Below are 12,676 nucleotides of genomic sequence, written 5' to 3' on the forward strand. Positions count from 1 at the left end.
TTTTTTTTTTTTTTTTTTTTTTTTTTTTAGGTATACTGGTTGTCAGGAAAAAGGAAAAAAACATGCTGTTGCTGTCCTGTGATTTTAAGTGTTTCTAGTTACCCATTGCAGGCCACGAAATAGAGTACTGAACATGCAGGAGCCTCTCTGGCTCGGTTTTTCAAACACTGTAAACCCACTGAGCCTGACAGGAAAAAGAACCTGACAGCAAATCAAGAGCAGGTGGTCAAAGGCTCCTCAGGCTAAGCTCTCCCAACCTCGATTTTGTTTTGTTTTCATATCCATCCAGGAGCACAGCAGTGCTGTGTTGTCAGCCCAAGGTGTCCTTGGGCTCCCCTATCCAGGCAGACCTGCTCACCGTCCTCTGCACACTCAGGATGACTGTTCCACATCCAGCCCCCATCAACCTCAAAGCCCCCTCCTGCTCCCACTCACAGTACTGTGCCCTGCCACAGCCCAGTCTCTGTAATTGATTTCTCTTCCTTTCTGGCTTAACCCAGAGCCACCTCCACAAGCCTTCAATAACCAGGTCCCTATGGGTCACAGGAGATGTTCAGGTTGTCTGACAGCTTAATTAGATCACTTTTTGATGACAGCCAGGCCTGCTGTTATGGATGAGCATGGGTGAGAGACATAAGATCTTAGAGAAAGGGGATACAAAATGTTCCTTGTCTTATAAGCACTTGTCCAATAATGGTATGATTTCAGTTCTGCAGGATGGCAGAGATCTTTGTCTTATCCCCCCATGGCATGGTCTCTGCCCACTAATAATGTGTGCAAAGACCTTACAGGATCCAGGTGCTAGGCCTAAGTGTGCCTTTTCAACATTTTTTTTTCTGAATAAATAATACATGCTAATTATACAAATTTCAAACATCACATAGGTTATATAGTGATAAATCAGCCTCCCTCCCACTCCTGTCCCTGAGCTTTAAGGGTGGCATTTTATTTATGCCAATAACCTGCAATGTCTGACCTTGCCCCAGTGCTTCCAATTATGAAACCCCCTGTATTGTTTGCATCTAACATTATTGGTTTTTTAATGGGCCTTTTATTTCAGATGGCTGAATAAGAATGGCATTCAAGAAATACACAACTGTGCATTCAATGGAACCCAACTAGATGAGCTGTAAGTAGCCCTGACTATCCTTCCAGGCCATTTAGAGGGAAATGGCTCTTACAACGGTGATATTTATGTGGCTTTGTGTTTCCCTTCTTTCCTCATCTCCATCCCCAGGAATCTAAGTGATAACGTTAATTTGGAAGAATTGCCTAATGATGTTTTCCAGGGAGCCTCTGGACCAGTCATTCTGTAAGTAGCTTCTCCTGTTTCCATGTGCTACATATCAACATGTATAACTTAGAAGTCAACTTTCTCCAATTCAGAGAAGCTTCCCATACAGAGCTGGCAATTTTTATTTGTGTTATCTACAAATACTTACAGGGACAATTTAAGCTGATCCACATAACAGCAACAATAACAACAACAAATATTTAATGAGCCCTTACCAAGCCGCAGTGTTTTAAAAGCTTAAGATGCATTTTCAAATTTAATCCTTATAAAACCTCTGCAGGAGGAGCTATTGTTCCCATTTTAGAGAAGGAAAAACTGACTTCCCTGGAGGGGTTAACTAACTCACCCAAAGCCATTGAAACTTTGGAGCATGCATTTAACATCAAACTGGTCTGACTCATAGCATAGACTCTTAACGACTCTGCTATACATTCCTTCCATGAAAGGGAAAGCACAGTTCTCTTTCCTCACCTTCAATGTCTAGGAGTTTCCTCCCCTGAGAGATCCCCACACACCACTTATTTTTGGATCCTCTTTGCCTTAAATCAGACCTCTTGGGACTCATCCAGTACCTCACAGCCCAGCATGAGGACCCCTCCTCCTGGTGTTGCTTCCTCATCTCAATCTCTCCATGAGGGACTGCCCATATGCTCATCAGCTCCTGCCCCTCCACTGGGGTCATGCTAACTGCCACCTCTTCCCTGACAACCTCAGTCAACAGTGAATTCTTCCTCCTGTGACTTTGACAGCCTTTATGGCTGCAGGGACCCCAATCTCCAAGAGCTTTTTAAAAACGTGTTTTCCTGGGCTCTAAGCAAGACCTACTCCATCTACTGATAAATGTACTGTAGGAAGGAAGGAACCCAGAAGGAAGAAGTCATATGCAAGAAAAAAATAGTGAGCAAAGAAATAAGCAAACATATAAAAAAAACTCAAGTTTTACTAGGTGATCCTTCTGTGGCCTGCCTAAGGTAAATTTAGGCATTTGAGAGCCACTAGCCTGAACCTCTTGACAGTCAATATCAGTTCCCATGTGTGTGTTTATCTACCTCCCTCCCATCTATCATCACTTTAATTTTCACCCAAAAGCTTATACTCTCCTTCAGGCTGGAATATAGTGTCTCTCTAGCACTAGCCCGTATGGTAGAGCAGGAACTCCAGAGGGTGATTATTCATGACAGAGCATGTGTTTGACCCATATATAGGACTCTATTCAAAAAAGTTCAATGATTATTTCAGTATAGCTGGCTTGAGATGGGCAGTATATGCAAAAGAAGAAAGTATCGGCGTGATGAAAGCAGAGAGGCCAGAGAAGACTACTTTGATTTAAAACCATTCCTTCATCTCTCTAAGCCTTGGTTTCCTCACATAAAGTTCTTCCTCACAGAAAGCTTATATTCTCAGAAGAGAATCAGACAATAATATGCATCGTAATATGACAGGTCATGATGTGTGTTATGAAGTACCAAGTAGTTCATGGGCATGACAAATAGGGAATGCCAGGCATACCATCCGTGTGCTTTAATATACCACATACTTAAAACTTGTAATGTTTACTGTTTCCTCATCTTCAAGTACTTGGGAGACCAACAGACTTATAGAAAGTGCTGTTGATGTCTTTGACCACCACCAGAGAAGTCTGGCAATTTCACTTACCTAAAAGTCTTAAGGGTTTTGAATGTTCCTAAACACACACCTCTGTTTGTCATGGCAGCATGTGTCTGTGATGGTATAGGTTTCCATATGTTGTTTGCACTGAGTATACTATTAAATCATAGCACCTTAACCACTCTGCTGACAACATTCAAGTTGGACTGGATCCTCAGTGAGCTCAATATCCAGGAAACCAGAACCAGAAGTTGAAAGAGACCCATGAAACATCACACTGCTATTGTAATTGGCAGAGTTTAGACCAGAAACTAGGTCTTCTGCCTCACAGTCCATGTATTCCCACCATATCATGTTGTCTAAAGCACATAAGTATGTCTAATCAAACATCTGAAAGTTATACAATAGGCTGTGAACTAAAATAGAGGAGGAATAACTGTAAGCACTAGACTCCCAGCCTAAGAACACCAGTAAATGATAAATGCAAATAGCACAGAAGAGCATCTCCTACAGGTGCATAAGCAAGTCCCAGGCTGAGGCACTGTGCCATGTGTCTCATCCAAGTGTTTAATGGAGAACACAGACCTGAATCCCCCAGCCAGCCCTCCCACAAATGCCAGCAGGAAGAGGGATGTCACCATCACAGGCAGCTCCACAGAGTCCTCAAGTTACAAGTGCATATTTCAATGCTTTTACCACAGGAACCTATCTGGCCAGAATAAAGTGGATAACATTTATAGAAAATCCAAAGGAATTATGAAGCACTTGCCATGACTTAAAAGGGTTGAGAGTGATAATACATTCCCACATCTTTCACCCCAATGCATGAGGATATATGTGCAAGATGATGGCTGAAAGCCCAGCCTATAATTGCTAGTCTCCTTCTTCTCCCCTTAGGGGCAAGAGGATTGATCACCTAAACATCAAGCCTCCTTTCTGGGGTTTTCAGGTTTGTCTGCAGATGTATTTCCAGCCTCTGCTTGCTGAACTAGGATTCTATGGCCTAGTCCATCTCTTAATCTACTAACTCATAGGCCAAACCCTGCCAAACCCTGGCCTGAGAGTTGCTTGTTTAGGCGTGTGCCCCAAACTAGCCCACCTCAGGTGCTGTGAGTTAATGAACAGGAGGAGTACAGACGGTGCAGATCACTCAGTGCTCAGTAGATGCTCAGGCTACGGCTCTATGTCTTGGATCCAATTCCCATTCCCCCCACATAAGACTGTGATATGGATGTTTGCATGCAGGAGGTTTACTGAGGAGTGCTATTAGTTTATGAGGGAAGGACTTGCTGAGAACACAATCAGGCTAAGAGGGAAGTTGAACTGCAATGCATTTGCAACAGAAGCCTCAGCTCCCCATGGGGAACTGTGGAATTAAGACGGCCCTTCAAAGTTTGAATTAAGGCAAGGGGCCAGCCCTCTTCATCAACAATCAGGCTGTACCTGGAGAGGAGCCAAATCTTGGCTAAGTGTGAAGAAGGCAATTGCAGAGTAGAGCTCAGCTATAAGCACCTCGGGTGTAAGTGGTTCTGAGTGTGATCATGCATCACAATCACCAGGCATGGTTGTAAAACCCTAGACTGCTGACTCCCACCCCCAGAGTTTGATTCATCAGGTCAGGAGTTGGCCTAAGAACCTGCATGTCTAATAACCTGCCAGGTGAAGCTGATGTTGCTGGTCTGGAGAGCACATCAAAAATCACTGCACTAGAACCAGTGCTGGGAATTGGGAAACTTCTTCCTGTCTCTGGGATGTCTCCTCCACAAGCAAACTGTGGTCAGTCTTCCTCCCCAACAGACTCAGTTTTTTGTCCTCACAGTAGATACGTGCAAAGGATTCCAAGAGAGCCAAGGGAAGGGTCCCCAAACCAATGATAACTCCTTTATTGAAGGCAAAAATTTTCAGCTGAGTGAAAACAGGGAACCTCTGAACACCTGAGGGTACAAGGGTGAGCTGTTCCATCGCAAATAGAAATAGATGTGGAAAAAGCCAGGGGCACACACACAAGCTCCACTGAGTTTCAGAGGAGCAGCCTAGCACCTTGATTTCCCCCTCTGGTGTCTTGACCATCTGAGTTTTCACCTGATATTCTGAACTCAAGTTTTGTGTGTGGGGTGTGTGTGTGTTTGTGTGTGTGTATGTTAAGCAATCAAGCAATTGCTGTTTCCTTGGGTAACTGTTTCCTGTGGGGAAAATTTAATGCATTGCCTTTGTAGGCTGGAGCCAGTACAATCATATTCTGATGGTTTATCAAATTGATTTGGCTATAGCTCAGATTCATTTGATAGTTCAGATTCAAACACTGAGTTATTTGTATAAGAACGATTCTCTTCCATTACCAGTGTACCCACAGTCCTATAGATAGTAAATTGCCTTTTTATTCCGCCTGGGATCATGAAAGAGAGGTCTTCTAGCCATCTGTCAGTGTAGTATACACCAGAAATGTGCTCTCACTTATGGAAATGATTGACCTGTAATAACATCTTTGCTGGGAAAAATAGAAATTGTTCAAATCAAATTTGTGGCACTGGCTATAACACACTTTATTAAATGGGGCACAGATTGCAATTTAACTCCTGCCTCTCCTGACTCAGCACCTTATTACTGACAGCTGTCTCCCTTTTTGCTTTGTGTCTCAAAATCAGGAATCCTAACAATGTTGAAACAATTTAGGATTACTAAATCTCTTCAGTGCCAGCCATCATCCCCTTATGTCTCCTGTTAGTACTTTTCAGCATTTAAATTCTCAGAAACAGTCCCTGCCAAATATAGTATGTGCTGAAATGTTAACCAAAGTGACATCTTAAAAAAAGAAAGACTGCAGTCATTAGACCAGCCTGAAAGACAATGATTAAAAACACAAGCCCACAACTAGCCATGCCCCCGCCTTGTCCAGCTCACCAGCCCCAGGAACAACGTCAGTAATAAACCTTCTCAGCTATTCACTGAGTATATTGGGTCATACATGTCCTACATTTTGTAGATGTTGATTGAGCACCTACTGTGTATCTGGTACTATGGTAGGTGTAAGGGATAGAGAAATTTAAAAATAAACAGTGCCTGCCCTTAACTATCTCATTATGGTCAAGGAAGTTATGTCACTGCCCAGAACAATATGCTCTACAGAAATTTTCCTCAGGAGGCTATGCTAATAGAGCAGAGTAAGTCTTTGTCATGTGATACAGTGACTTTAACAGATGAAGTGGTGGTGTGTGGCAAAGAGAGCACTCATGCCTGAATTTCTGCAATGGCCACTTCATCCCTTCCCTCCCTTCAATCCTTTCTCCTTCCAGTTCACCTAACAAGTATTTTAAGCACTTGCTATGTTCCAGGTTCAAGGTTCTCAAGACTAATCCTACAAAACTACAGCTTTCAGTAAGCCATTATTTTGCTCATTATAAATTCTAGACTCTTCCACCTGGCTTTCAAGGCTCAGAGATCTAATTCCATCCCTTTACTCCTCACAATATGGTTACCCAGAATCACCATTCTGAAAAACCCCTCACTTGCCATGCTTTGTGTTCTAAGCCCACCTTTGGCCAATAGTCGTAATAATCCACTTCCATGAAGATGTGAGTAACTGATAATGTCTTATTTTGTTACCCCCCCCATCCCTGTATATTCGCATCTTAAGCATGGAAAATGTTTTTACAAAGAAATTGAAATCTAACAATAGATTTCCAATCCATGCACAAAGATTGTAGCCAGGAAAAAGATAAAGTTTTAGGGGAACACAGAGCAAAAGTGGAAATACTAGTAGTAAAGTCTCAAACCACACTCAACACTATCCACTTATCTTTGTTCCTGCTGATATAAATTTCTATGGATTTTTCTTAATCCATGCAGATATCAGAAACATTTTTCTGTCAGTCCAAAATTTGAAAGTCTTGACAGGTCCCATGTTTATTCACTGCAGCAAGTATCCAGCAAGCTTTAAGTAAATACTTCTATAAAGACTTATTTCCCTTATCACCCAGGAACCACTTTCCTCAAGACTGGCCTTACTGAACTATAAGCGACTCTACATTTGTCTCTTACCAACCACTCCCTCCTTTCAACATCCACCAGAATATCCAGATCCCAGGTCTCTGACAAGATGTTTTAGCCTCATAGCAGCAAAGCCACCTAGCACTTATGACAACAGATCACATACTCCGTAGCTGTAATAAGGAGCTGGCTCCAGAAAACTGAGCAGGCAGAAAGGCACCAAAACTTCCCAACCAGGCTTCCCAGTCTAACACCTAGGTAATGGACTGCAGTCAGGTCAATCCACCCAATACATACATGGTTCTGCTGCTTCTCTCATACACATCTATTTATCTATCATACACATCTATATGCACAAGGTTGCTCCCTTCCTTGGTGCCTTTGATACTTTCAGTCACCGCTTTGCTGAGCAACCTTGAAACCCAGATTTCCTCTCTCAGTCTGCCCCACAGCCTTCTCCCTTTATTGTTTTTAAATATTTCTTTGTTTAGGGGAGAGCACAAGCAACAGAGGAACAGAGAGAGGGGACAGAGGATCTGAAGCGGGTTCTGTGCTGACAGGCTGATAGCAGCAAGCCCGATGTGGGGCTTGAACTCAGGAATCGTGAGATCATGACCTGAGCCAAAGTCAGATGCTCAACCAACTGAGCCACCCAGGTGCCCCAACAGCCTTCTCCTTTTAGAATGACTGTCCTGTAAGACTTGCTCCACTCTCTCATTTGTATTATGATACTAATAATGAAACATCTCTGCTAATCAGATAACTATCTTCTGAATAGATTGAGAGCCCAGTACTGTGCTAGATACAGTGCATAACCCATAAGTAGCTTAATAATCCTGGCTCTCAGAGCATTTGAAATCTGAGCAGACAAAACAAACACACATGAACATATTTTTCATTATATCATTTCGTGGTATGAAATATCATTTCATATTGTTTGAAATGATAGAAGGGATAACACAAGGTGGGAGATTCTTTGAAACTGCTGGAAGTCAGGGGACAACACAGTTGGCTGGGGTGACCTAGCTCTTCCTTTTCCATATTCTTATTCAGCGTCACTTCCCAGTGGATCTTCAAACAAATCAACAATTTTCTGGGTGCTTAGTACATGAAAGTCACTGGTGAGAATGCAAGGAGCCCTCTGCCATGAAGCAGAGAGAAAATCCAAGTACAAAGAGCTAGGATATAGGGGCTCCTTGGTGGCTCAGTTGGTTAAGCTTCTGACTTCAGCTCAGGTCATGATCTCACAGTTTATGGTTAGAGCCCTGCATGGGGCTCTGTGCTGATGGCTCAGAGCCTGGAGCCTGCTTCATATTCTGTGTCTCCCTCTCTCTGCCCCTCCCCTACTTGCACTCTGTGTCTCAAAAACAAACATAAAAGAAATATTTTTTATAGCTAGCATATAAAATAAAAGCTAGTAAGTGGTGAGAAAGGCATAAGATCCATGGGATATAATACTATTGCACTCTTAATGACTTTCAAGGAAAAATATCTCTATATACTGTTAAAAATTATGGAGATGACAGAATCACAGAGACTTCCGTGGGAGTCTATTTGGGATCCCTATTATGGCATAGAAACTATTCTGAAACTTACTGACTCAAAATAATCATCCCATCTTGTTCATAATCTAGTGTTTCAGAAAAGTGGGTAGCTTATCTCTGATCCAAGTGATATCAAGTCAGGTAGTAAGGCTGGGGGATCTATTTCCAAGTAGTCCCCTTCACTCACATGCCTTGTGCATTTGTCCTCCTTCCTATTGCTCTCTCTCTCTCTACACACACACACACACACACACACACACACACACACACACGTGCACACACACAGATAGCATTTCATCTCATTCTCTGGGATCTCTACACATAGCTTAGACTTTTCCCAGCACAGCAGTCTCAGGGTATTTAGAGTTCTTTCATGGCATCTTAGGGCTCTCTAAGAGCAATATAGAAGCTGTCAGCACTCTTAAAGGCAAGGTCTAGAACTGGTAAAGCAACACTTTCATCATATGCTATTACAATCCAAAGATATTTCAGGTCAGCCTGAATTCAAGGGAAGAGCAAATAGACCCTGCATGGAAAGAATGTAAAGAATTTATAGCCATCTTTAATCTACCCCAGTGTATAAGAGGAGGGCATTCCATGGAATCTAATAATTTGGGGGGTTTTTTTGGTTTGTTTTAGAAATCTTCATTTAATGTGATATTTTTTATATTCTGAACTCAACGGAGGTGCATATCTAAGAAAAAAGTTTTCTGTTTTATATTTATTGCTTTTAAAAATATGAAAAATGTTCATGGCAGGTAATGATTGCCCTGGCTTAAATTGTTCCTGAAGGACTTTTTATACTTTCATCTCATTCCTTGAATGGAGCCTTGAATTATTTTAGACAAAATGAAGTTTTTGCTTTCTTCCACATTTGAGCAGGGAGGAAAAAGCCAGATGTAACAAGAACATGAACTCAGAGACCAGAGTGAGTGTCAATAGCAGAACTGGTCAGTGGAACAATTGTGCTGAAAACAGAAACTAAAGAGATTTTCTAGGGCAGAGAAAAATACTAAGAAGCTCTGGACCAATAGGAAGTATAAGTGGAGAGCAGGCCAGGACAGCTGGATCATCTAGCAGTGGAATGTGAAGACTTAGCACAGGGATGAAGGTTTATGGGTCAGGCTCTTATCTCCAGGGACCCCAGTTCTCAAGAATCAAAATACTTAGGAGATAATTTAGAGAAGACACCTTGGAATGCCAGAACTTTTACCTTATGGTGATAGTAATGAATGTTGTGAGAAATACTTAAATCCCAGGCATGTGTGGAAAATAAAGCCAAGATATTCTGTTGAGGGTTTGCATATGGAATGTGAGAGAGAGAGGCACCAAGCATGATTTACAAATTTTTCCAACTGGAAAGGCCATAAGTGGAACAGGTTTGGGGGGGACAATCAGGACTCAGTTTTAATATCTAAAGTTTGGCCTTCCCATGAAACATCCATCCAAGAAGAGATCTTAAGGAAGCAGCTGAATGTTAAGAGTCTGCAGTTCAGGAGAGCAGAGTAATCTAGAAATAAATATAGGGGATCCATCAACATATAAATGGTGTTTAAGCTGTAAGACTAGATGACTAGACCCAAGATTAAGTGAAAATAGAGAAAAGAAGTCTAGGCTCTGAGCCCATGGGTACTCCAACAGTTGGAGGTCAAGGAGCAATTAGCAAAGAAACATCCAAAGCTTTAGGAGACAATTATTACTAGATATAAAGCAAGTCACCAGGAAGATCTAAAAAGTTTCAATTTCCATGTACCTGAAGTATTTTCATAAATATATAAGGCAAAAACTGACAAAACTAAAAGTAGCAGTATACATATCCAAAATCATAGTTGGAGATTTTAATGCACTTCTCTCAGTAATGATAGAACAAGCAAGCAAAAAATCAGGAAGCATACAGAAGAATTTGAGTAACAGATACCAAGTTTTATCCAATTTGCCAATACTAAGTGAAATATACATCGGTATTACATATATGTAATCATTAGCTCTCAAATGTAAATTTGCCTAAATATCAAGCAGGGTATAAGTAGTCCAAATATTAGCATTGGTAGGTAACCATTACTAAAGCTAGGACTTGAGCAAATGAGTAGAAGCTGGATCCTCAGAAGATCTAATGACACATGGAATCATACACTTAACTTTCACCCTTCATCTTACCCTTTAATTTCCCACCAGTTTCATTTGCTAAACCCAACTGAAAGCTGACTGACAAGGTATCTGGGAAATGGAACCTGCAGAGGCCATCCATCCTGCAATACAGAGTAGAGCATAAAGAAGGGCACAGAATGGATGGGAGAGAAACCAGACAAATGACCCACACATCACATCCATGCTTTGTACTTCATCAAAGTACAATGGGGAGTCATTGCAGAGTTTTAAGAAGGAAGCCATAATCTGGGTGATTTTTTTAAATGCCAATCTGCAGTGTAAGGATGGCATTGGGGAGAGAGAGATGGTTGTGATGGTTAATTTTATTTGTCAACTTGACTGGGCTGTGGGATGCCCAGATAAGTGGTAAGACATTTATGGGTCTACCCATGAAACTGTTTCCAGAAGAAATTAGCCTTTGAATCAGTAGACTGAGTAAGGAAGATCACCCCCCTCTATGTAGGTGGGCATCATTCCATCAGTTAGGCCCCAAAAGGAACAAAAAGGCAGAGAAAAGGCAAATTTGCTTGCTTTCTTCTTGAGCTGGAACATCTATCTTCTCCTAGCCTCAGACATTGGAGCTCCTGGTTCTTGGGCCTCCAGATTCTGGAACTTAGACCAGTGGCCTTCCTGGACCCCAGGCCTTTGGACTTGGATTCAACTATACCTCCAGCTTTCCTAATTCTCCAGCTTACAGACAGCATAGCACAGGATTTCCCAGCCTTCATGATCTCATGAGGCAATTCCCATAATAAATTTCTTCCTATTGATCTCTTTATATCCTATACTAGCTCTATTACTCTGGAGAACCCTTGTGAATGCCATGGTCACAGCACAACAGTTATGAGGCTACTGTCTTTGTCTAGGCCAAAACTACAGAAACTAAAGTGGTACCAGAGGAATAGATGGATTTCAAACAGATATAAAGTCAGGCCTCAGATGACGAAACCCAATGTCCAAGTGAGGAAGAGGTGGGAGTCAAGGACAACTTCCGGTTTCCATCTTGAGCAACAGAGGAAAATGGAGGAGTCATTTGCTGAGAAGGGAAAAACAAAAGGAGGAACATATTTAAATGGAAGGTGGTAAATTCGGTTTTAATACTTGAAAGTCATCAACATAGTGGGGTATGATGGACAACTGATTATCTGGACCTGGGTTCAGAAGTAGGATCTGAGCTGGAACATACATTCAGAAGCCATCAGCATATCTCCAGTATCTGAAACCAAAGAAGTGGGTAATATCTGAGAAGGTTATATACTGTCAGAAAGGTACCAAAGTTTGGAGAAACTCCAATATTTAGAGAAAAGATAGAAGAGAAAGAATAACAAAATCCAGAGTCAAAGAAGATGTCAGAAAAAATTAAAGAGAATGTGATGCCACGAAAAAGTTTCAGGAAGAATGTTTTACACATGAAATATAATTGAGAAATCAAGAAGGTTAGAATGAAACTGTGGCCTTGGAAAGTATTGTTTCTCTAGGGTTTGGGTAGAAATCATGTTGTATTGTAAGGAAAAAGTGACATCCATTATTAAAAACTGTTTTAAGTTTGATTGGGCAAAGGAGATGAGAAATAGGGAAGAAATTAGAGGTGGGTTTCAGTGGACAACAGGAAGCATACAGAACTTGGGAAAGGAAATGAATGACATAATGAAAACAAGGTTTTGAGAATGTCATTTTCACCAGACTTTGAGAACACATGGGGTAGCAAACGCATTTTCATACCCCCAAGTTTATTGTTCTGAGTGCCCACTACTTTTACTTACAGGAAATGCAGACATTAGAAGTTTCTCCTTCCCCACATATATCCAAGGTCCCCAAGGGTGCTGAGACCTTATTATCACGTGCTACTGCCCCCATCAGAATCACTCCTTCATGGCCAACCTGCTGGCTCCAACAGGTCTAAGCTGGTACCATTTAGAGCCCCATGCTGCCACTAGCTGGTCTTGGTTGTTGTGAGAGTTGCAGCTGCCAACCATGCTGCCAGAAAGAGACAGAGACACCGACCGAGAAAGAGAGAGAGACAGAGACAGAGACACCGACCGAGAAAGAGAGAGAGACAGAGACAGAGACACCGACCGAGACAGAGAGAGACAGA

The 12,676-nt window shown here is 41.8% G+C and overlaps 1 protein-coding gene across 1 annotated transcript in view; it reads left to right on the forward strand.

Annotated features, from left to right (window-relative positions):
- The window catches only part of FSHR (follicle stimulating hormone receptor), a 187,760-nt gene that overhangs the window by 160,705 nt on the left and 14,379 nt on the right, over nt 1-12,676 (forward strand). The window contains exons 7-8 of the mRNA XM_040453628.1: nt 1,061-1,129; nt 1,238-1,312. Coding sequence (XP_040309562.1) covers nt 1,061-1,129; nt 1,238-1,312 — 144 coding nt within the window. The remainder of the gene's footprint in view (nt 1-1,060; nt 1,130-1,237; nt 1,313-12,676) is intronic.

Source organism: Herpailurus yagouaroundi, unplaced genomic scaffold (genome assembly GCF_014898765.1).
Source record: "Herpailurus yagouaroundi ecotype Mexico unplaced genomic scaffold, PumYag 210, whole genome shotgun sequence".
NCBI classification, from domain to species: Eukaryota; Metazoa; Chordata; class Mammalia; order Carnivora; family Felidae; genus Herpailurus; species Herpailurus yagouaroundi.